The sequence below is a fragment of the Hemitrygon akajei genome, chromosome 11, assembly GCF_048418815.1.
Source record: "Hemitrygon akajei chromosome 11, sHemAka1.3, whole genome shotgun sequence".
NCBI classification, from domain to species: Eukaryota; Metazoa; Chordata; class Chondrichthyes; order Myliobatiformes; family Dasyatidae; genus Hemitrygon; species Hemitrygon akajei.
The window spans coordinates 7,164,330-7,189,664 of record NC_133134.1 but is presented as its reverse complement, the minus strand read 5'-3'; the positions used below and the strand labels follow the sequence as shown (position 1 = coordinate 7,189,664).

At 44.8% G+C, this 25,335-nt stretch overlaps 1 protein-coding gene across 1 annotated transcript; it reads left to right on the top strand.

Moving 5' to 3' along the window:
* The first annotated feature begins 17,457 nt into the window (after positions 1-17,457).
* LOC140735292 (parvalbumin alpha-like) lies at positions 17,458-25,121 on the top strand. Its single transcript, XM_073060176.1, has 5 exons — positions 17,458-17,613; positions 18,123-18,196; positions 19,343-19,469; positions 21,843-21,952; positions 24,827-25,121. The coding sequence occupies exons 2-5, from the start codon at positions 18,130-18,132 to the stop codon at positions 24,850-24,852; spliced, it is 330 nt and encodes a 109-aa protein (XP_072916277.1). The 5' UTR covers positions 17,458-17,613; positions 18,123-18,129; the 3' UTR covers positions 24,853-25,121.
* The last annotated feature ends 214 nt before the right edge of the window (positions 25,122-25,335 follow it).

The window sequence follows — 25,335 nt, the reverse complement described above, 5'->3', positions numbered from 1 at the left end:
ATAGTTCCCACACCCCGCACTTCCCGTTTCTACCTCCTACCCAAGATCCACAAACCTGCCTGTCCAGGTAGACCTATTGTCTCAGCTTGCTCCTGCCCCACTGAACTCATTTCTGCATCCCTTGACACTGTCTTATCCCCCCTTGTTCAATCTCTTCCCACCTATGTTCGTGACACTTCTCATGCTTTGAATTTTTTCAATGAATTTAAGTTCCCTGGCCCCCACCATCTTATTTTCACCATGGACGTCCAGTCCCTATATACCTCCATCCCCCACTGAGATGGTCTCGAAGCTCTTCGGTTTTTTTGGATTCCAGACCTAACCAATTCCCCTCTACCACCACTCTCCTCCGTCTAGCGGAATTAGTTCTTACTCTCAATAATTTCTCCTTTGGCTCCTCCCACTTCCTCCAAACCAAGGGTGTAGCCATGGGCACCCGTATGGGTCCCAGTTATGCCTGCCTTTTTGTTGGCTTTGTGGAACAGTCTATACCGGTATCCATCCCCCTCTTTTCCTTCGCTACATGGACGACTGCATTGGCGCTGCCTCTTGCACACATGCTGAGCTCGTCGACTTCATTAACTTTGCCTCCAACTTTCACCCTGCCCTCAAATTTACCTGGTCCATTTCCGACACCTCCCTCCCCTTTCTTGATCTTTCTGTCTCCATCTCTGGAGACGGCCTATCTACTGATATCTACTATAAGCCTACAGACTCTCACAGCTACCTGGACTATTCCTCTTCCCACCCTGTCTCTTGCAAAAATGCTATCCCCTTCTCACAATTCCTCCGTCTCCGCCGCATCTGCTCTCAGGATGAGGCTTTTCATTCCAGGACGAAGGAGATGTCTTCCTTTTTTAAACAAAGGGACTTCCCTTCGTCCACCATCAACTCTGCTCTCAAACGCATCTCTCCCATTTCCCGCACATCTGCCCTCACCCCATCCACCTGCCACCCCACTCGGGATAGGGTTCCCCTTGTCCTTACCTACCACCCCACCAGCCTCCAGGTCCAACGTATAATTCTCCGTAACTTCCACCACCTCCAACGAGATCCCACTACCAAACACATTTTTCCCTCCCCCCCTCTTTCTGCTTTTCGCAGGGATCACTCCCTACGCGACTCCCTTGTCCACTCGTCCCCCCCATCCCTTCCCACCGATCTCCCTCCTGGCACTTATCCTTGTAAACGGAACAAGTGCTACACCTGCCCTTACACTTCCTCCCTCACCACCATTTAGGGCCCCAGACAGTCCTTCCAGGTGAGGCGACACTTCACCTGTGAGTCGGCTGGTGTTGTATACTGCGTCCGATGCTCCCAGTATGGCCTTTTATATATTGGTGAGACCCGACGCAGACTGGGAGACCGTTTCGCTGAACACCTATGCTCGGTCCGCCAGAAAAAGCAGGATCTCCCAGTGGCCACACATTTTAATTCCACGTCCCATTCCCATTCTGAAATGTCTATCCATGGCCTCTTCTATTGTCAAAATGAATCCAAACTCAGGTTGGAGGAACAACACCTTATATACCGGCTGGGTGGCCTCCAACCTGATGGCATGAACATTGACTTCTCTAACTTCCGTTAATGCCCCTCCTCCACTTCTTACCCCATTCCTGATATATTTAGTTGTTTGCCTGTTCTCCATCTCCCTCTGGTGCTCCCCCCCCCTTTCTTTCTCCCAAGGCCTCCCGTCCCATGATCCTTTCCCTTCTCCAGCTCTGTATCACTTTCGCCAATCACCTTTCCAGCTCTTAGCTTCATCCCACCCCCTCCGGTCTTCTGATATGGGTCTCTATTGTGGACTGAGAGTGGGAAGAGGGCAGGGAGAGGGGAATCGTGGTTGGAAAAAGGGGAGGGAGCAGGAAGCACCAGAGAGACATTCTGTAATGATCAATATTGTTGGGAATGAAATTTCCTTGCCTGGTGTCTCAGGTCTGGGTGTGTCTGCACCCACCCTGCACTCCTCCTCTGTCACCTGTCCCACACCCCTCTCATTGCTGTACCTCACCATTCCCAACATCCTTTGTTTCCACCAGATTTAAAACCTCAGACTCTGTTCCACGTTGTTAAGTACAGTTTAATACAGGTACCCTAATGTACCTAAGAATTTTGCCCAGTACTGCACATGGTGACATATATGTACTTTGATTTTAAAGTTACTTTGACTTCGACTTCCCTACACTATATTGCATCTGCCACTTCTTTGACCATTCTCCTAATCTGTCTAGGTCCTTCTTCAGACTTCCTGCTTCCTCAACACCACCTGCCCCTTCACTTACCTTTGTATTATCCACAAACCTGGCCACAAAGCTGTCATCCAGATGATTAACATACAACTTGAAACCAGACCCCTATGGAACATCACTAGTCACCAACAGCCAACCAGAAAATGCCCTCTTTATTCCTACTCTTTGCCGCTTGCTAGCCAGCCAGTTTTCTATCTTTCCTGTAATGCCATGGGATCTTATCTTGTTTAGCGGCCTCACGTACAGCATCTTGTCAAAGGCCTTCTGAAAAATCCAAGCAAACAACATCCACTGACTCTCCTTTGTCTATCCTGCCTGTTTTATAACAGATTTAGGGCAGCACAGTATCATAATGGTTAGTGTAATGCTTTACAGTCTAATGACCTGAGTTCAATTCCACCGCTATTTGTAAGGAGTTTGTATTGTATGTTCTCCCTGTGACTGTGTAGGATTTCCTTCCGGTCCTCCCATAGTTAGAGTTAGTAAGTTGAGGGCATGCTACTTGGGCATTTGAATGTATGGTGATATTTGCAGGCTGGTCTCAGCACAATGTCGGACGAGTTGGTTGTTGATGCAAATGACACATTCACTTTATGTACCAATGTACGTCAGATTCAGGTATAATATCACTGGCATATGCCATAAAATTTGTTATTTTGCAACAGCAGTACAGTGCAATACATAATTAAAACTATAAATTGCAATAAAAATCTATATTAAAAATCAAACTAGTAAATAGTACAAAAAGACAGCAAGAAAATAGTGAAGTCGTCTTCATTGGTTCATTGTCCATTCAGAAATCTGATGTTGGACGGGAAGGAGCTGCTCCTGAAGTGTTGAGGGTGTGCCTTCAGGTTCCTGTGCCTCATCCTTGCTGGTAACAAAGAGAAGAGGGCACGCCTTGGGTAATGGGGGGGGGGTGGGTCCTAAACAATGGGTACTGCCCTCTTGGAGAATTATCTTTTGAAGATGGCCTCGATGCTGGCGAGGCTATTGCCTCTGACGGAGCTGGCTGAGTCTACAACTTTCTTCTTCCAATCCTGTGCAGTAGCCCCTCCATACCAGATGGTGATTCAGCCAGCTAAAATCCTCCCCACGGTACACCAGTAGAAATTTGCAAGGATCTTCAGAGACATACCAAGTCTACATGTGATAAATAAAGCTAATCTTTAATCTTTAGGTTTGTCAGGCAGGAATCTGTCTTTAAGGAATTCCTTTAAGGAATCTGTGTTGATTTCTGCCTATTTTACCACGTGCCTCCAGATTTTGGGCCCTGGTGCTGGGTTTTGACTGAAAATGGGGACAATTCCTTTGCCCCACTATTGGTTCTGAACTGCAGAATTCCCTCCCTAAATCTCTCCACCTCTTGATTACTTCAAAGTGTTGTTTAAACCCCAAACTCATTGAGCAAGTTTTGGTCACATATCCATTTGTGGCATACTTCTTTGATAATAGAACATAGAATATTACAGCACAGTACAGGCCCTTTGGTCTACAATGTTGTGGCAAACTTTTAACCAACTCTAAGGTCAATTTCACCCTTCTCTCCCACATAGCCCTCCATTTTCCCATCATCCATGTGCCAATCTTAAGAGTCCCTGATGAACCTGCCTCTACCACACACAGGGTATTCCACACACTCACCACTCTCTGTGTAAAGAAAATACCTCTGACATCTTCTCTATACTTTTTTCTAATCACCTTAAAATTACGTCCCATCAGATTAGCAGTGTTCATGGAAAACACAATGGGATGTTTTAGCATGTTAAAGACAGCAAATAAAAGTTATTGGTGTCATCTGCACCTTCTTCCAATTGTTAATAAAATTAACCATAACTTAAAAGGATTTCTGTTATTTCCTCTAAAGTTAGGAGAAAGGAAAAAAGACAAAGGCCGGACAAAATCTGGCTTCTACCCCCCTTCCTTTCCAGTCCTGACGAAGAGTCTTGGCCTGAGACTTCAAATGTTTATTCCTCTCCATAGATGCTGCCTGACTTGCTGAGTTCCTCCAGAATTTTGTGTGTGTTGCTCATGATGCCTCAGTCAAAGCTTTCTGTCATTTCTATCAGATTCCTTCTTCTTCAGCCCTTTATCTCTTCCACCTATCCCCTCCCAGCTTCATACTTCATACCTTTTCCCTATCCACCCACTTTCCCCTTCACCTCGTCTTTCCTATCATAGTCCAGCTTGTGCTCCTTCCCCTTCCCAGACTTCTTATTCTGATTTCTGACTCTTTCCTTTCCAGTCCTGGTGAACAGTCTCAGACCAAACTGTCAACTGTTTATTCATTTCAATAGATGCTGCCTGGCCTGCTGAGTTCCTCCAGCATTTTGTGCATGTTGCTCAACATTTTCAGCATCTGCAGAATCTCTTGTGTTTAAGGTCAGAGAGAAGTTACAGGACTTCACCATTGGAAACTAATATAGATTATTTTGCAGTCAAATGCTATTTCCATTATATTTTGGATCAGGTACAAGATTATATTTCACTTCTGAAAGTTTATGTACATTTCAGTAAAAGGATTGAAATCAATACCTGATAAAATATTTGCAATGGTAGAAAATGAAGTTCAAAAACATGAATTTCAACAACTGGGGAAAGGTGGATCAACTGGGAACTGCCCACGAACTACTTCTGCAGTCAGAATGGAGAGTCAGAGTTCAAAGTTCAAAGTACACTTATTCTGAAAGTAAAAGCAACACACACAAAACACTGAAGGAACTCCGAAGGTCAGGCAGTGAGAATGGAAAAGAGTAAACAGTCCGTGTTTCAAGGCTGAGACCCTTCTTCAGGACTGAGAAGGAAGGGGAAGACACCAGAATAAAAAGTTGGGGGAGGGGAAAGAGGATAGCTGGAAGGTGATGGGTGAAGTCAGGCAGGTGGGAAAGGTCAAGGGCAAGAGAAGAAAAAATCTGATAGGAGAGGAGAGTGGACAACAGGAGAAATGGAGGGAAGAGATAGGCAGGTGAGAAGAAATGAAAGGTCAGAGTGGGGAATAGAGGAATGGGGAGGGGCTGGGAAATTTGTTCACTAGAAGAAGAAATCGATATTCATGCCATCAGGTTGGAGGGTACCCAGGTGGAATATAAGGTGTTGCTGCTGCACCCTGAGAGTGGCCACATCTTGGCACAAGAGGAGGCCATGTGTCAACATGTTGGAATGGGAATCAGAATTAAAAAGTTTGTCCTCTAGGATGTCCCACTTATGGCGGATGGTGCAGAGGGGCTTGACGAAGTGGTCCTCCAATTTATGATGGGTCTCACCAATGTAGAGGAGGTCATATGGGGAACATTGAGCACAATAGATGACCCCAGCAGATTCACAGGTGAAGTGTATCACCATATACTGCCCTGAGATGCATTTTCTTGCAGGCATTCACAGTAGAACAGAAAAATACATAGAATCAATGAAACACTACGCACAAAGGCTGACAAACAACCAATGCAAGTAGAAGACAAATAAGTAAATAAATAAATTATGCTGAGAGCGTGAGTTGTAGAATCCATGAAAGTGAGCCTGTAGATTGTAAACTCACTTTAGGTGGCGGGTGGAGATACATCTCCGCTAAAGGAGGTGTAAGGTGTTCCTTCCTTCCACTAGCCTGCAGGTCACTCTTGGGCAAGGTGTAGCACCTGCTTAGTCCCCCAACCCCGATCAGCTGGGATATATCACATCCTGGTTAAGTGACTACTGCTGAAAGGCCGACAATCTCTGAAGATATTGATAATGGCTGGGGTCACCCATCTTGTAAAGACACTGCCCAGAAGAAAGCAATGGCAAATCACTTCTGTAGAAAAATTTGCCAAGAACAATCATGGTCATAAGACCGCGATTGCCCATGTCATACCACATGGCACATAATGATGATAATGAGGTTGTAGAGTCAGTTCAGAATTGAGGTGAGTGAAGTTATCCATGGTGGTTCAGGAATCTGATGATTGAAGGGTAATAACTGTTCCTGAACCTGCTGGTCTGGACCTAAGGCTCCTGTACTTCCTTCCCGATGGCAGCATCTGCAAAGATGTCATTTTTCTTGCATATTATCCATGGGCTAGAGCCAGGGCTTCATTTGATGGTCTTAAGTAAACCTCTGATGTACATGCAGTTGAGGGTGAGTGAATGTGAGAAGAAATGTCTTGTCTTACCATCCATTACTCATTAAGCTTTCATAACGTCAATCCATGCACCCTCATGCAACAACTATGAGGTATACTGTATTATGATTACATAAGCAGTGCATGAACATGCAAACATGCTGGACCTGGCTCGTAAGTTCAATTGTGAAGAAAACACAGCTGTGCCCCTACTTCCTTAGGAGTCTGCAGAGATTCAGCATGACATCTAAAACTTTGACAAACTTCTATAGATGTGTAGCAGAGAGTCTGGCTGCATCACGGCCTGGTATGGAAACACGAATGCTCTTGAACAGAAAATCCTGCAAAAGGCAATTAATTTGGCCCAGTACATCATGGAGGAAGCCCTCCCAACCATTGAGAACATCTACAAGAAACACTGTCATAGGAAAGCAGCATCCATCATCAGAGATCCTCACCAACCAGGCCATGCTCTTTTCTCACTGCTGCCATCAGGTAGAAGGTACAGGAGCCTCAGGGCTTGCACCACCGGGTTCGAGAACAGTTGCTACCCCTAAACCATCAGTCTCTAGAACAAAAGGGGATAACTACACTCCCTTGCCCATCCATTGAGAGTTTCCCACAACCGATGATCTCACTTGAAGGACTCTTTATCTTGTTATTTCATGTTCTCATTATTTATTGTTATTTTTTATATTTGCATTTGCACAGTTTGTTGTCTTCTGCACTCTGGTTGATCTTTCATTGATCCTGTTATAGTTACTATTCTATAGATTTACTGAGCATGCCCACAGAAAAATGAATATGTGGTAACATATATGTACTTTGATAATAAAATTTACTTCACTTTAAACTTTGATGTTTTAGAACAGGTGCCAAAGAAAGTTTTACATAGAGGTTTAGAAGCTTTAGAGTCACCACTCTTTCTTTTAAATTTCCATGATAGAATAATCTGTTGGAGTGATCGAAACTCCCTGTCAATGATTGACAATGAGAACATCCAAGGCTGAGAGGCAAGTGGAGCCTGAGTGTAAGCCTACCATTAAAAGTTCAAAGTACATTTATTATTGAAGTACATATATGTCACCATATACAACCCTGAGATTTATTTTCTTGCCGGTATATATCCATAACAGAATAATAATCATAATGGAATCAATGAAAAGACCAAACCAACCTGGTATTTAACCAGTGTGCAAAATACAACAAATAGTGCACATAAAAAAAAAAGAAATAATAACAATAAATAAGCAAGCAATAAACATCAAGAACATGTGATAAGGAGTGCTGAAAGTGAGTCCATATGTTGTGGGAACATTTCAATGATGGGGCAAGTGAAGTTGCATGAAGTTATCCCCTTTGGTTCAAGAGCCTGATGGTTGCAGGGCAATAACTGTTCCTGAACCCGGTAGTGAGGGCCCTAAGGCTCCTGTACCTTCTTCCTGATGACATCAGTGAAAAGAAAACGTGTCCTGGGTAGTGGGGGTCCCTAATGATAGATGCTGTTTTCCTGCAACGACACTTTGTGTAGATGGGCTTAATGGTGTGGAGGAGTTTATCCAGTATCTCTCATGATATTTCCCTCTGTTTACTGACTAACACATTGACAGGCATTCAGTCAGCCACCTGAGCATGGTATATTGTAATTCAGTCAGTATTTAAGGTAGAGGGTTATATGGGAGGCAGGGTTTAAGGGTCGGCACAACATTGTGGGATGAATGGCCTGTACTGTGCTGTATTGTTCTATGTTCTATTTGGATGTAGATTTATTCAAGACTTTTCAAACCATTTGAAGTTGACGTGTTTGACATGACTCTGTGAAAAAAAATGGAACCGACTAAACTGCATCAGAAGACCAACAGGCCAAATATCCTGCCTCTTTGGTGTAACAATTCTATGTCTCTCTTAGACTATAGGAGCAGAATTAGGCCATTCAGCCTATCAAACCTGCTCAGCCATTCCATCTCGGCTAATTTATTTTCCCTCTCCATCCCCTTCTCCTGCCTTCTCCCTGTAACCTTTGACTCCTGACTAATCAAGAACCTATCAACCTCTGCTTTAAATATACACGATAACTTGACCCCACAACTGTCTGTGGCAATGAATTACACAGATTCACCACTCTCTCGCTAAAGAAATTCCTCCTCATCTCTACTCTAAAGGGAATTGCTTGTATTCTGGATCTGAGTGACCTCTGGTCCTGGACTGCCCCCACTGATCCTCTGTGGTTCTAATTAAAGACATAGAATATTGCCAACTCGTTTGGTAGAACTGAATCTGGACCAAGATCTGATATATAAATACCCAAGGTGTTCCTTCAGATATACATCTCTGGTTCAGTAAGTCCTGAGGACAGAAATGGTGCTTAATTGCTTAATCACTGTCAAATGATTGTAACGTTCCTGGGCAACATGCCACAGTGTGAACATCCTCCTGCAAAGCAGCCAACTTTAACATTTCCAATGCACTCCATTGCCTCTTGGCCAACATTGGTAGCAGCTAATTGGAAACACAAGTGATTCTGCCAATGCTGGAAATCTTGAGTCACACACACACACGCACGCACGCACGCACACACACACACACAATGCTGGGGGAATTCAGCAGGTCAGACAGCATCTATGGAGGGGAGTAAACAATCCATGTTTCAGTCTCAGCCTGAGCGTTATCTGTGTAGTCCTCTCCATAGATGCTGCCCAAACTGCTGAGTTCCTCCAGCATTTTGTGTGTATTCCAAGTTCAAAGTACAAAGTAAATTTATTATCAAAGTATATGTATATGTCACCATGTACTACCCAGAGATTCATTATCTTACAGGCATTCGCAGTAAGTACAAAGAAACAGAATGGATTAAAAACAGCACAACAACAAAGATGGACAAACAACCAATGTGCAAAACACAACAAATTGTGCAAATGCAAAAAGAGAAAAAAAAACAAAATAATGATAATAAATAAGTAAGTAATAAATATTGAGAACATGAGCTGTATAGTACTTAAAGGGAGTCCATAGTTCATGGAATCAGTTTAGTGTTGAGGTGAGTGAAGTTATCCACCCATTTCCAGGAGCCAGATGGTTGAGGGTTAATAACAGTTTCTGAACCTGGTGGTGTAGGACCTAAGGCTCCTGTACCTCCTTCCCAAAGGCAGTAGTGAGAACAGAGTCAGCGACAGTGGGGGGGTTTTGATGATGGATCCTTAATGATGCTGTGATGGTAGCTGCTTCTTCTTTGTCATTCACTTGTGAGGCATAATTGTTCTTCATTCTTTCCCTACTGAGCTCTTTGGACCTGTGCCAGACAGCACTGGGCTCCGTGGTTTTTAGAACACCTGAATTGGTTAATTCTTGTTTAATAAGAGTCATTAATTGTTTGGAGTTCCTTGCGTATTTCTCGAGCGACTGGCTCTTTATAAGGTGGTCTCCTGGTGCTTTCTGTTTAGGTTTGTTAAGTTCATTTTGATAGGCTTGTGGATTTTGTGTTACGTGTATTATTTAAGCGGATGTCCAATAAGCGCTAATCGCAGGGTCCTACCTAGTTTTGAGAATGTTACTTCTCATAGTGTCGCTTGGCTGAGCCATCAGTGTTCTGTTGAAATTTTTATGAATAAACCCTGGTCACTGTGTCTTCATTGAAATCTGTTTTCCCTCCACACTTGGGTTCCAATAGCGCCAGCGCACATCGTGACCCTTCACTCCATTTGGGAAGATTATTTTTTTCCCTGCAACAATATCCCATGTGTTTAGTAGTATAATAGTTCAGCAGAGATCATTTATGAAACTTTAGATCAAAATAAAGATTAATAGATTTTTAAGGGAATAAAGTGACTTATGTACAGTAGACATGCAGTGGCACTTTATTAGGTACACTTGCTCATTAATGCAAATATCTAATCAGCCAATCATGTGGCAGCAACTCAAAGCCTAAAAGCATGCAGACATGGTCAAGAGGTTCAGTTGTTGTTCAGACCAAACATCGGAGTGGGGAAGAAATGTGACTTCGACTGTAGAATGAAAATTGGTGACAGATGGGGAGGTTTGAGTATTTCAAAACTGCTGATCTCCAGGGATTTTCAAGTACACCAGTTTCTAGAGCTTACACAGAATAGTGCAAAAATTAAGAATAAAACATCTAATGAGCAGCTGGTCTGTGGGTGAAAATGCCTTGTCAAGGAGATAGATCAGAGGGGAATGGCCAGATTTGTCAAGGAAGGCGACAGTAACTTGAATAACCACACGTTACAACAGTGGCGTGTAGAAGAGCATCTCTGAACACATAACACACAGTTCGAACCACATCATCAAGTTCGCCGATGAGACAACCGTGGAGGGTCTCATCAGCAAGAATGACGAGTCAGCTTACAGAGAGGAGATGCAGCAGCTAACGGACTAGTGCAGAGCCAATAACCTGTCTCTTAATGTGAACAAAACAAAAGAGATGGTTGTTAACTTCAGGAGGGCACGGAGCAACCACTCCCCGCTGAACATCGACGGCTCCTCGGTAGAGATCATAAAGAGCACCAAATTTCTTGGTGTTCACCTGGCGGAGAATCTCACCTGGTCCCTCAACACCAGCTCCATAGCAAAGAAAGCCCAGCAGCGTCTCTACTTTCTGCAAAGGCTGTGGAAAGTCCATCTCCCACCCCCCATCCTCATCACATTCTACAGGGGTTGTATTGAGAGCATCCTGAGCAGCTGCATCACTGCCTGATTTGGAAATTACACCATCTCGGATCACAAGACCCTGCAGCGGATAGTGAGGTCAGCTGAGAAGATCATTGGGAACTCTCTTCCCGCCATTACGGACATTTACACTACACGCTGCATCCACAAAGCAAACAGCATTATGAAGGACCCCACGCACCCCTCATACAAACTCTTCTCCCTCCTGCGATCTGGGAAAAGGCAGTGAAGAATTCGGGCTCTCACAACCAGACTATGTAACAGTTTCTTTCCCCAAGCTATCAGACTCCTCAATAACCAGAGCCTGGACTGACACCTTACTGCCCTATTGTCTTGTTTGTTATTTATTGTAATGCCTGCACTGTTTTGTGCACTTTATGCAGTCCTGGGTAGGTCTGTAGTCTAGTGTAGTTTTTTCTCTGTGTTGTTCTTTTTTTACGTAGTTCAGTCTAGTTTTTGTACTGTGTCATGTAACACCATGGTCCTGAAAAAACGTGGTCTCATTTTTACTGTGTACTGTACCAGCAGTTATGGTCGAAATTACAATAAAAGTGACTTGACTTGACTTGACTTGAACATGTCAAATCTTGAAGTGGACGGGCTACAGCAGCAGAAGACTGCAAACAGACACTCCGTCGCCACTTTATTAGGTACAGGGGGTAACTAATAATGTGGCTACTGAGTGTAAATTTACAGGGCTTGGCAGCGTTCTGATACCAGACTAAAATAATTAGACCATGTACAGTAGGTAATTAACTCATACAGGCATTCACAAATAATGTGGACGTTGTCTTGAGGAGGGAATGATGAATACTGTATATTTCAGGGCTTTGCTGTTCAGACTGAATGAACTAAAAGGCCTACACTCAGTTACAGAAGGAAAATCTTGCTTTGTGCAGCACCTGTCATGTCTTCAGGATTTGCCAACTCACTTGAGAGCCAACAAAATACTTTTGATGTGTGGTCAGTGTTGTAATGTGGAAATGCAGTAGCTAGTGTTTACAGTCTAACGCTTTACAGTGCCAGCCGTGAGAAGGGGGTTCGGTTCTTGCTGCTGTCTGTGAGGAATGTGTACGTTCTCCCTGTGACCGGAGCCCTGGTGTCCTCCCACATTCCAGATACATACGAGTTAGGGTTAGTGAGTTGCGGGCATGCACTGGCGGCACCAGGAGCATGGCCACACTTACGTGCTGCTCCCAGCACGATCGACGCATTTCACTTTATGGTTCAACGTTCTGATGAGAGAAATAAAGCTAATCTTTCACCTTTCTCTCACACCAAGTCACAAAATAGCAATGCAGTGCCATCCAGATAACCATGGAACATCAGAGCAGAGAGCTGTTGCTCTCCTCTCTTGTTGTTGCAGGAGCAATCTCTCTCACCCCCACTGGAGGGAGGGATGTTTCCTATAGTGAGAGAGACTGGGACCAGAGGGCACAGCCTCAGAAAAGAGGGACATTCCTTTAGGATGGAGATGACAAGGAACCTATTTAGCCAGAGGGTGGTGAATCTGTGGAATTCATTGCCACAGACGGCAATGGAGACCAAGTCATTGAGTGTTCTTAAGGCAGAGATTGATAGGTTCTTGATTAGTTGGGATGTCAAAGGTTAAGAGGAGAAGAAAGGAGGATGGCATTGAGAGGGATAATATATCAGCCATGACGGAATAATGGAGCAGGCTTGATAGACCAAATGACTTGATTCTGCTCCTATGTCTTATCGCTTCATGGCCTTAGGGACTTTCTCTAAGTCTCTTGTGTTGGCGCGTGGCCAAGTGGTTAAGGCGTTCGTCTAGTTATCTGAAGATCGCAAGTTCGAGCCTTGGCTGAGGTTGCACGTGTGCCCTTGAGCAAGGCACTTAGCCACACATTGCTCTGTGACGACGCCTGTGCCAAGCTGTATGGGTCCTAATGCCCTTCCCTTGGACAACATCGGTGGTGTGGAGAGGGGAGACTTGCAGCTTGGGCAACTGCCGGTCTTCCTTGCTCAGGCTTGCATGCTGGAAACTTTCCAAGCTGCAAATCCATGGTCTATCGAGACTAATGGAGGCCTACACTAGGGACTTTCTCTACACTTACAGCCTCGGTAAAGCAGCCAACATAATCATAATCCGGTCCCGATGAAGTGTCTCAGCTTGAAACACTGACTGTTTATTCCTCTCCATAGATGCTGCCTGACCTGCTGAGTTCCTCCAACCTTTTGTGTGTGTTGCCCTGGATTTCCAGCACCTGCAAAATCCCTTGTTCTCACCATGATCAAAGACCCCACCCACCGCAATCATGCTCTCTTCTCCTCTCTAAGACTGAACAGAAGATACTGTAAGTATGTAGAACCAGGCCCAAGGACAGCTTCAATCCCACTGACTGAGCAGCCCCCAGCATGATGCTGGACTCTGGATCTCACGATCTACCTCATCATGACCTTGTACCTTATTGTCCAACTGCTCTGTACTTTCCCTGTAACTGTAATACTTCATTCTGCATTCTGTTATTGTTTTTCTTTGTACAACCTCAAAACATTGTTGTTATAAAATTAACTGTATGGATTGCATGCAAAGCAAGTTTTTCACTGTGCCTCAGTACATATGACAACAATAAAGCAATTTCCCAAAAGTAGCAGAGTTAAGTTGTACAGAGCGGAAGACTGGCAGTAGGCCATTCAGAATCAGTTTAATATCTCTGTCATATGTCATGAATTTTGTTGTTATGCAGCAGCAGTACTTTGCACTACATAATATTTTTAAACTGTAAATTACAATAAGAAATATATATAAAAATTAAATTATATTAATAGTGAGGCAGTGTCCATGGGTTCATCATCTCTTCAGAAATCTGACGGCGGAAGGAAACAAGCTGTTTCTGAAGTGTTGAGTGTGTGTCTTCAGACTTACATACCTCCTCCTTGATGGTAACAATGCGAAGAGGGAACGTCCTGGGTGATGGGGGTCCTTGATGGCAGACGCCAGCTTTTTGATGCATCACCCCCTGAAGGTGTCCTGGATGTCGGGGGGTGGGGGGGGGCTGGCACCCACGATGGAGCTGGCTGAGTTTACAGCTTCCTGATCCTGTGCAGTGACCCCCTCCATACCAGATGGTGATGCAACCGGTCAGAATGCTCTCCACAGTACATCTGTAGAGATTTGTGAGTGTCTCTGGTGACATACCAAGTCTCCTCAAACTTTACAGACTCTGGTAACCTATTCCCTGTTAGATTATGGTTAATTTTCCATCTGGATAGCCTCCAATCTGATGGCATGAACATCAATCTCCTGAACTTTCGGTAATTGCTACCACCCCCCCCCCCAACTATTCCCATTCCCGTTTCCCTCTCTCACCTTATCTCCTTACCTGCCCATCACCTCCCTCTGGTGCTCCTCCCCCTTCAACTTCATCCATAGTCTTTTATCCTGTCCTGTCAGATTCCCCCATCTCATTCACCATCATCTTCCCAGCTCTTTACTTCACCCCTCCACCCATCCCTGTTTCGCCTACAACCTTGTATTTCTTCCTCCCCTCCCCCCACTTCCTTATTCTGACTTTTCCTCTTTCTTTCCAGTCCTGATGACGGGTCTGAGCCCAAAATGTCGACTGTTTACTCTTTTCCATGGATGCTGGCTGAGAGGCTCCAGTATTTTCTGTATGTTGCTTTGGGATCTGGCTGCTTTACTGAAGTATTAAGAAGGGTAGGTGGAGTCTATGGAGGGGAGTTTGGTTTCCGTAATGTGCTGAGCTGTCGGCTCACCTGCAGTGCAGTTTCCATACCAAACCGTGATGCATCCAGAAAGAGTGATCTCTATTATACATTGATAAAAATTGGTGAGACTTGAAGGGGACTTGCTGAATTTCTTGGTTTTACCCTACATGCTAGAGATGCAGGAGTTGCTAGGCAAAATGACCTTTGCAAATTAGAACACAGAAAGTAGCACAAGCTCTTCAGTCCATGTGGCACAAAATGTGCTGGCAATGTGGGAACACAAGTGCGGAGGAAAGACAGCCTCCAGTGTAGAGATGGAAACCAGAGTTTATGCATGAGAATTCCAACACAACATCCGTGGTTCGGCTGAGTGACACCAGAAGATGTAATATTCTGAAAAGCTAGGACCCCACGCCTGCTTCAATAACACAAGTGACACGGAATCCCTGAGCCTACCAAAATAAACTTAACGAGTTTATACAGAAAGTGGCAGGAGATCACAGTACAAAAGGGCGAATTGCTCAAGAAATGATTAACGACTCTCATTAAACATCAATTAACCAATTCAGGTGATCTCCAAACCTTTGCAGCCCCACGCTGTCTGGCCCCCTGCGTGAACCTGATGATTACACCACAATGTTGTGGCGACCTTTTAACTTGTCCTAAGGTCAATCTCATCCTTTCCTTCTACACACCTGCCATATTCCTATCCTAGGGGTTTCTTAAAGGCTCCCAATGTACCTGGCTCTACCTCCACCCTTGGAAGGGCATTCCATGCATTCACCGCTCTCCATTTAAAACATGTACTTCTGACATCCCCCCCCCCCCTTATACTTTCCTCCAATCACCTTAAAATTATGCCTCTTTATATTAGCCTTTTCTGCTCTGGGAAACAATCTCTGGCTGACTATTCTACCTATGCCTTTTATTTTCTTGTACGTCATCATCCATCATTATCTGCTGTGCTGTATGACGTGGGCGATCATCGTCTGTTGACCATGACTGTTCTTGGCAAATTTTTCTACAGAAGTGGTTTGCCATTGCCTTCTTCTGGCCAGTGTCTTTACAAGACAGGTGACTCCAGCCGTTATCAATACTTTTCAGAGATGGTCTGCTGAGTGTCATTGGCTGCATAGCCAGGACTTGTCATGTACACCGGCTGTTCATATGACCATCCACCACTTGCTCCCATGGCTTCACGTGGCTCTAATCTTGGGGGGGGGTGGTGCTAACAGATGCTACACCTTGCCCAAGAGTGACCTGCAGGCTAGCAGAGCGAAGGAGTGCCTTACACCTCCTTTGGTAGAGACGTACTTCCACCTCGCCACCTCTATCAAATCATCTCTCATCTTCCTTCACTCCAAGAAAAGCTCTACCTCACTCAAACCCTATTGTCATATGTTCTCTAATCCAGACAGCATCCTGATAAATCTTATCTCCCACCCTCTCTAAAGCTTCCACGTCCTTCCTATAATTAGGTGATCAGAACTGAACACAATATTCCACAAGTATGGTCTAACCAGAGTTTTATAGAGCTGTACTCTTGAACTCGATTCCCCTGACTAACGAAAGCCTACACACCTTCAGATAAAAATTGCCCCAGTGTTTAGGTATATGGTGAAATTGAGGCGGCTTTGATGGTGGCTTAGGGGAGAATAGGTCAGAGGCAAAATTATTGTGGGGGGGATGGAATAGGATTTCTTTGTGAGCCACCATGGCCTTGATGGACCAAGTTACATTCTTTTCTGTCAGAAATATGCAGCAGTCAATAACAAAAAGCTGCAAAATACAGAAACCCACCCATCCCTAAACTGAACATTTTTGTATACAGGTGCCCCCCCCCCACCTTTTACAAAGGCAGGGTATTCCTATGAAACCTTTGTTAAGCTGAAATGGTGTAAAGCGAAGAACCATTAATTTATATGGCAAAAATTTTTGTAAAAGTGAAAATCCTCTTTGTAATGTGAAAACAGGTTACTAATGTAGGGCTTTTGTAAAAGCGAAGTGGCGTAAAGTGAACATTCGTCAAGCGGGGGACACCTGTAATTCCATCATGTGTGGGGTAACATTTAAAGTAAAATTAAAGCATAGAAAATGTAAAGGTTGTTACCAGGACTTGAGTTATAGGGAAAGGTTAAATAGGTTAAGATTTTACTCCCTGGAATGTACTAAGGGAGATTTGATAGAAATATACAAAATTATGAGGGTTATAGATAGGGTAAATGCAAGCAGACTTGTTCCACTGAGGCTGGGTGAGACTACAACTAGAGGTCATGCGTCAAGGGTGAAAGGTGAAATATTTAAGGGGAACCTGAGGGGGAACTTCTTCACTCAAAGATAGGTGAGAGTGTGGAACGAGCTGTCAGTGAAAGTGGGTTCGATTTCAACATTTAAGATACGGTTGAATAGGTGCTTGGATGGGAGGGGTACGGGGAGCCATGGTCCAGGTGCGGCTCGCGAAGCTAGGCAAATTAACAGTTCAGCACGGACTAAATGGGCCGAAGGGCCTGTTCCTTTGCTGTTATGTTCTATGCCTCTATTAAAGAAGCGCATCCTTTTATCAAACTTGAATAGGGTTTCCATTATTTCACATAACATCTGGCGATTATCACCACCCTCCCCCCAGTCTTCCCGGCAGCAAGTAAAGTATTGATTGTTATTAAATATAAATTCTGTCCAGATAAAAATAGATTTTGAAAAATGATTAGCTGGTCGGTTTATTTGACACTGATCTCCTCTCCATGTTTGAGGAGCCGTGATGACGCTGAAATTTGAATTCTGCAAACGCTTTGCAGAATGAGGAGTATATAAGGAGTTGGTCACCCCGGGGCCCTGCGCCGTTATTGCCTGCCTCACCTGCGAGCCGTCTTAAGGAAAGCGAAGAGCTACCGAAGCAGGTGAGTTTCTCCAGAAACACCCTCTCTTCCTTCCAGTCCTTTCAAAACGGGACCAATTCTTCCAAACAACGCCGAGAACCGAGTAGGAGAAGACATGGTATGGCACCTGTGACCGAAATCTCCTGTAGCACTGGAATGTCGGGACCAGTTTAACCCTGGACTCTTTTGGGGTTGGGGAAAAACAATGGAGGATGACCAACTCCCACCAGAACTTTGAAAAGTCTTGCGAGAACAGGTCGGTGCTTTGAGCTCCTCGCACCAAAGGGAAAAGTGCTCTGCGCTCCTCGGAGAGGAGAGATACCAGCCTCTCCCTTCAGCAAGAACCCCCCTCAGCAAATGGAGATATGATGGCTGTTTGCCTCTCATGTCGGGACATTTGGTCCGAAGACCTAGGGAGAGGAAAATGGTTTAATTTTTTTTTTTTAAGTTAAGGATATGCTTTTTAGGGGATTGCTGAAGAAATAACAGTGAGTGAGTGATTCATCATTTCTGTGCTTATTATTTTCTAGCATCACTATGTCCTCCGATATCTCTGCCTTACTCAGTGCCAAAGACATCGAAAAAGCCCTGGCTGAGAGTTCTGGTGAAGTATTGCAGCCTTCTCTTTTACTCGTGCGGTAGCTTAGCGAGTCGCTGGAACCCGGCGGTTCTTCACCGCCGTGCCTGCTCCTTGGGCTATTAATAGGCACCGCTCAGTGAAGGTGGGAGGTGTTGGGGTATCGGGCTTCTGTACATTATATGGTCCTTCATATCCCATTCCCCCTCTCATCCCATCCTCCATTCAACCCCCTCCTCTCATCCCACTCCCTCGTCATTCCATTCACACTCATCTAATCCCATTCGCCCCGTCTCACTCTCCATTATGTTCCTTCCCCTCCCCCCCCCCGCTCCTCCCCGCCTCGTTCCACCCCCGCGCCCTCTCGCTCCCCATTTCACCCCGTTTCACCCCCGTCTCACTCCTCTTACGCCCCATCTCACTCCCCATCACTCCCATCCCCTCCGCCCACCCCCTCCCATCTCACTCCCCTCTTCCCATTCCCCCTCCTCCTCACATTCCAATCCCCCATCTGATTCCACGCCCCTCCTCTCCTCATTCCCCCTCCAACTAACCCTTCTCATCTCTCTCCTCACCCGCATTCTCCCTCCTCCTCCCCCCACCCATACCGAACCGAACTAGCCCCAAACGACAGTCATACTTATAGGTCCAACAATGTTAAAGACTCGATATTTAGTTGGACGGAGATGAGTAGACGTGGAATCAAGGGTTTCAGGAGCTTCTCTCAGGAGGGAAGGGGCTGGAGGCATTGTGTACGTGGGGGGGGGGAGGGGGGAAGGGGCAGGTATAGGGAGGGGAGGGTCGGTGTGCGGTGAGGGGGCGGATGTGGGAGAAAGGAAGGACGTGTGTGTGTGTGGTGGGGAGCATGTTGGAGGGGAGGAAGGTAGGGGTGTGGGGAGGGAGGCATGAGAGGTAGGAAGGGGAAGAAGGTGGGGGAGTGGGGAGGGAGGGAAGCTGATGTTACATCCTTAGAACTGACTGGCCTTCCGCGACTGGGGTGAGGGGTATCTGTGGTGTTTTGGCAATGCATGTCTCGCGTCATACAAGACAGTGATATAAAAAAAACGTGATTCTGATTCCTTCCCCACCCCTACCCCTTTTCTCTCTTTCTATGGTCTTATGGTCTCTCTCTCTTACCCCCCCCCCCACCCCTACCTACCCCTTTCTTAACAGCTTCTTTCAACCACAAGACCTTCTTCCAAACCAGCGGCTTGAATAAAAAAAACGACGCCGAACTCACTAAAATCTTCCGCATTCTGGACGAGGATGAGAGCGGATATATTGAGGTGGCAGAGCTGACGTAGGGACCAGTTTCTTCTTTCCAATATTGCTTGAGGGCGGTCTGTAGACGTTGTTTACAACGTTTACCTCTATTACTGTGTGTGTGTGTGTGTTTGAGTGTGTGTGTGTGAGTGAGTGTGTGTGTGTGTGTGTGTGTGTGTGTGTGTGAGTGTGTGTGCGCGCGTGTGTGTGAGTGTGTGTGCGTGTGTGTGTGTGAGAGTGTGTGTGTGTGTGAGAGTGTGTGTGAGAGTGTGTGTGTGAGAGAGTGTGTGTGAGTGTGTGTGAGAGTGTGTGTGTGTGAGAGTGTGTGTGAGTGTGTGTGAGAGTGTGTGTGTGTGTGTGTGTGTGTGAGTGTGTGTGTGAGTGCGTGTGTGTGTGAGAGTGTGTGAGAGTGTGTGTGTGTGTGAGAGTGTGTGTGTGTGTATACGCGCATTTCCCGTGCCTCAAAGTCCAGCAAAGGTCCAATGAAATTGATAAAAGATGCGGCACAATGGACTGGGGTAGATTAAATCAATTATTGATCTCAAAGAAATAATGTTCAGATCAGTTTAAGGTCAGGTAGAAGGCAAATACTCACAACTATTAATCTTAAATGCACATTCCGGTGTGATTCCCCCCCCCCCCCCCTTTTCGTTGTGTGTTACGCACCAAACCTTTGAGCTTAGTTTATCTGAGCCCCGGAAACGAATGCATTTCTCTCTGGAATGGTGACCCAGTGGCATTGTTCCTGCTGTGCTGTAGGGAATGCGCCAGCTCTTTTACTTCAGAGAAACAACGCGGAGCAGGCCATTCCACCCAGCAAGCCAACAGTTTAACCTTAGCCTAACCACAAGACAATTTACAATGACCAATCAACCTACTAGCCGGTACGTCGTGGAGAACGTACAGAAGGAGCCGGAATTAAACTCCAAACTTTAAAAGCGTCGCGCTCATCTTCTGCCTGATGGGAGAAGGCAAAGAGAGAATGTCTGGGGCGGAAACGCTCTTTAACAATGTTGGGTGCTTCTCTGAGACGGCGACCAGGGCAGACAGAGTCCAGTATATGAACCAAGTGTCCATATTTGAGATACTAAATGCATTGACCTTCTTGATTATAAAACCATAAGACGCAGGAGCAGATTTACGCAATTCGGCTCGCCAATTCAATCTATACATTTATGATCTACTTAGAATCAGATATAGAAAATAGGAGCGTGGAGCAGGATGTTTGGTCATTGGAGCCTGATCTCTCATTCAAAATGATCAGGGCCCACCCTCTGCCCCACTACCACATTCACACCTCTTTTTGAAGAGACATTATTGTTAATATCTATTAACATAGTACTTACTTACTGTCCGTTATGCCATCACTGTCCATCTTCGGCCACTCCGATGTAAAGGATTCTTCACTGCTGTTTCTGTAACAGTTTTGTTTTACCACTCAGGGTTGTTAGACCTGACCCGAACCCATGAAACTGGTGGACCATTGAACCACTCTTAGTCTGGCCTCTACCCTTTGACCTGTTCGGTATGGGTGACCTTATGAAGAGCCAAAGCACAAAGCCCCGACTCCAGCCGGCATAGCTCTCCGGGTCATTGAGGCACGCAATGCTCCAACCCACAAAAAGGTTGTGGTCCTCCTGGAGGATTAACATAATAAGCTGCTTTGAAGTCTGCTGTGCCTTTCAATAAGATCCTACACCCCATTCTTCCAACCACGTCCCATTTACCTTTCCTGGCCTACTGATTTCAATGGCTGAGTATCCCCAGCACTCTATGACTGACCATTTATGTCCCATACTAATTGTTAGAAAAGAGGCTTCACCCAAAAGCGGAGCAGTGAAGACAATTCAGCGGTAAATAATAGACCACAAAATAACAAGCTTTGAGGGATCACAAAACAAGAGAGAACAGAAACTAAACATAACAACAGGCAACAAGTAAACTTTATGCAGGAAGAGGGAAGGCGAGGAGTGACTGGTTGAGGCCGGCTGGTTCGGTGAGTGAACAAGGACTGTGGATGAGAGCTGGGGTTAAATAGGTTGCAGGTGATGAATCTGGAGCGAACGGCAGGGAATCTTATTAGCTAGGTGGAGACTGGGAGATGCCTGCCTGTGCTGGGCGGGAGGGATCAGCGGGAGGAGGCCGGGCACTAATGGATACATTGAGCATTCTGGGGCAGGCAATTGCAACTCTGATGAGTACAGAAATGCCATCACCTCAGCCGAAATTGCACCACAACTTCTCATGTCTGACAGCCCCCAGTGCCCCACCCTGAAAAACTGACTCCCAATGTCAGGATTTCATTTGCCTGCTTGTGATTACATCTCATTTCTGCTAAACTGCAGGGAGTGTGGGACCAGGTATCGATGCTAGTGATTTGATCTGGTTCCTTTTCTTGTTTTTTTTTCAGAAAGTTCCTGAAGAGGTTCTCTGCCGGCGCTCGGGACCTGAATGAGAAAGAGACAGAGGCTTTCCTTGCTGCTGGCGACAGTGATCATGATGGAAAGATTGGAGTTGAAGGTGTGTTAGATACTCTCTAATAATCGATATTCATGGAACACAGAAAAATACCTAACAGAAACAGACCCATTGGCCCATGTTGTCCGTGCCAAGCATAATGCCGAATTAAGCTAAATCTCTTCTGTATGCGTAAGGTCCACTTCCCTCCATTCGCTGCATCTTGAATACCTCTGAACAGCACAGGATCAGGCCCTTCAACCTCACCTTACAGCACACACCCTCTAATCCAGACAACATCCTGGTAAACCTCCTCTGCACCCTCTCCAGAGTCATCTGCAATGAAGCAACCAGAACTACACGCAATACTTTAGTTGCAGCCCAACTAGAGTTTTATAAGGCTACAATGTTACTTGCTGTCTCTTAAACTCAGTGCTTCAGCTAATAAAGGCAAACATGCCATATGTCTTCTTTACCATCCTATCAACCAATGCATCCATTTTCAGGGCTCTGTGAACCCCCAAATCCCTCTGCACTTCAATGCTGTTAAGGGTCTTGCTGTTAACTATGCACTGTCCCTTTACATTTGATCTCCCAAATCTGCTTCCATCATTACCCCTGGCAGTGTATTCTGGGAACCCACCACTCTCTGTGTAAAGAAAGGAAAAACTTCCCCCTCTCGCCCTAAATGCACTTCCTTTAGTATTTTACATTTCACTCCTGGCAAAAAGAGTCTGACTATCTACCCAATCTATGCCTCTCGTAATTTTATAAGCTTTTATCAGGTTTTTCCTCAGCTTCTGATGTTCTAAAGAAAACAACCCAAGTTTGTATAACCTCTCCTAATAGCTCATACTCTCTAATCCAGGTAAACCTCTTCTGCATCCTCTCCAAAGCGACTATATGCTCCTTATAATGTAGTGACCGTAATATTCACATGTATAATTTTTGTGATCATGGTCAGTTGTGTTATCGGTGGAGGTCTAATTTCTGTCTATAAATCTTTACTCCTTTCAGTTATGTCATCTCCTAGCCCTGAAAGAGTTGACATAAAGTTTTATACCTTCTGGTATCTCAGATAGGTGTCTCAAGTTCTTGGTTGGAAACATCAACTCTTTATTCCTTTTCATAGATGGGTGCTGAATTCTTCTAGCATTTTATGTGTGTGTTACTCTAGATCTCCAACATCTGCAGAATTTCTTGTATTGATGATCATCTAGTACTTGTCTTTTTGACTGTTGACAAGTATGGTTGATCAGCAGGAGAACTGGTGACTGTGTACTTACTCCACTGAAGTGTCTAATGTTTAATTCTTAACCACTCACCCCACTGCCCACATGTCAGCCCAAGTCCCTCAGTGTCCCCATCCCATGCCAAACATGTGAATGACCCTGTTTTATAGAAAATAACACCGCATCATGGAATGGGTGTACCCTACCAGACCTAAACCAAGCAACCATGGCTGAGAGTTAGGATTTGACTAGAAGGCCCCTATCAGATGGCAAGGATATAATGTGCCAAATGGTCTCCTTCTGTGCCATTAAGTTCTATAATCTTATCCAAAGGCAATCATAGGATTGTTCCCGCACAGCCCACTGATTTTGTGTTGGTTTCTTGTGAAATAATACCCTCTTTCCTACACCACTATATATTTTTTTCATAACCTTATAAATGATTCTTTCTGTATCTATCCAATTGCATTTGAAACACACTTGTCATTCACCACCTTGAATTCTGGACAGCAGAACTAGACCACTGAGTCTTGGCTAAATTCAAGTCAAACAGCTGGAAGGACAGGCAAGCATCGAATAATAGAGCACAGAATTAAGCCCTTCAACACAATATTCATGCTGATCGAGATTCCCATCTAAGCTAGTCTCATTTGGCCCATACATCTGAAAACTGGGGTCCACCGACCCTTTGCTTAATGGTATTGGTCCACCATGGGCATAAAGGGTTGTGAACATCTGCTCTAACCCTTTCCTCTCTGTGTAGCTGAGTGTATCTTTTAAATATTGTGAACATAACTGCCTCAAACACTTCCATAAGACATAGGAACAGAATCAGGCCATTCAGCCCATTGAGTCTGCTTCACCATTCCACCATGGCTGATTTATTGTCCTTCCCGACCCCATTCCCCTGCCTTATCCCTGTTACCTTTGAAACCATCACTAATCAAAAACCTATCACCCACTGCTTTAAATATACCCAATGACTTGGCCTCCACAGCTGTCTGTGGCGATGAATTCCACAGATTCACCACTCTCTGGCTAAAGAAATTCCTCCTCATCTCTGTTCTAAACGGTCATCCTTATATCCTGAGGTTGTGCCCCCTGCTCCTAAACTCACCCACTCTAGGAAACTGTCTGGGGGAAGATGTTGCCCCTCAGTTTCCTATTAACTCTTCCAACTCTTACCATAAACCTAAGCCTTCTAGTTTGAGTTTCCCAAGAAGGTCTGCATTCACCATATCTTTGCTGCATGATCTGATGCACTTAGAACTTTACGGCACAGTGCAGGTCCTTCAGCCCACAATGTTGTGCTGACCTTTTTAACCTTTTTTTAAGATCAATCGGACCCAGGGGCCCCTTGGTTAATGGTAGGGGTCCATGGCTTATAAAATGGTGGGAACCCCTGATCTAACCCTTCCTTCCTAAATAGCTCACCATTTTTCTATCTATAAGAATATTCCCGGCTGAGTAATCCCCCAAGTAACAAGCTTTTCCTCATATTCTCCTTTTATCTTATGATGGAATTTTAAACCTTTGCCCACCAGCAGATATTCCCTTCATTTGCCTCCTACAAACCCATGATGATCTCATTCCTGGTGGAGTTGATGATGTGGGTGACAACAGGCATGTCCAATGTAGTTTATTCATTGAGAGGGTTGCTCTATTTTAAACATGTTCATTCTGAGCCTCTCTTTTCACTTTGCAGAGTTCAAGAATATGGTGAAGGCATAAAGAAAGCAAACGAGCCGCTACTCTCTCAATCCTGAGCAGTCACAACACTCTGTCAAACATCTCGCATAGCAAGCGCATTTTTATTTATACATTTTGATACAGTTAATGGCATTAATAAATGTCAAAATATCGTTTCCTTTGTTGAAACTTTTAACAGGACATTTTCTGTGCATGTTACTTTAATATTTATTATTTGATGTCATAATTGTGGAAATTGCCTCAAATCGCCAAATCCACAAAATAATAAAGATCACCACTATTGAAAAGAATTTTCAATTTTCAATTGTTGGACTTCATTTTCTCTTCTTGAAAAATTGGTATATTTGACTTACTATGCATTGAGGTACAGTAAAACATTGGTTTTGAATGCCAACTCTATCTATCATCATCTCAGCATTGAGAAGGGAAAACAATCACAGGTGTACAGAGTGTTAGTTTCAGAGGAAGTCCAGTGCAGCGTATAATAAGGTGCAAGACCATGAT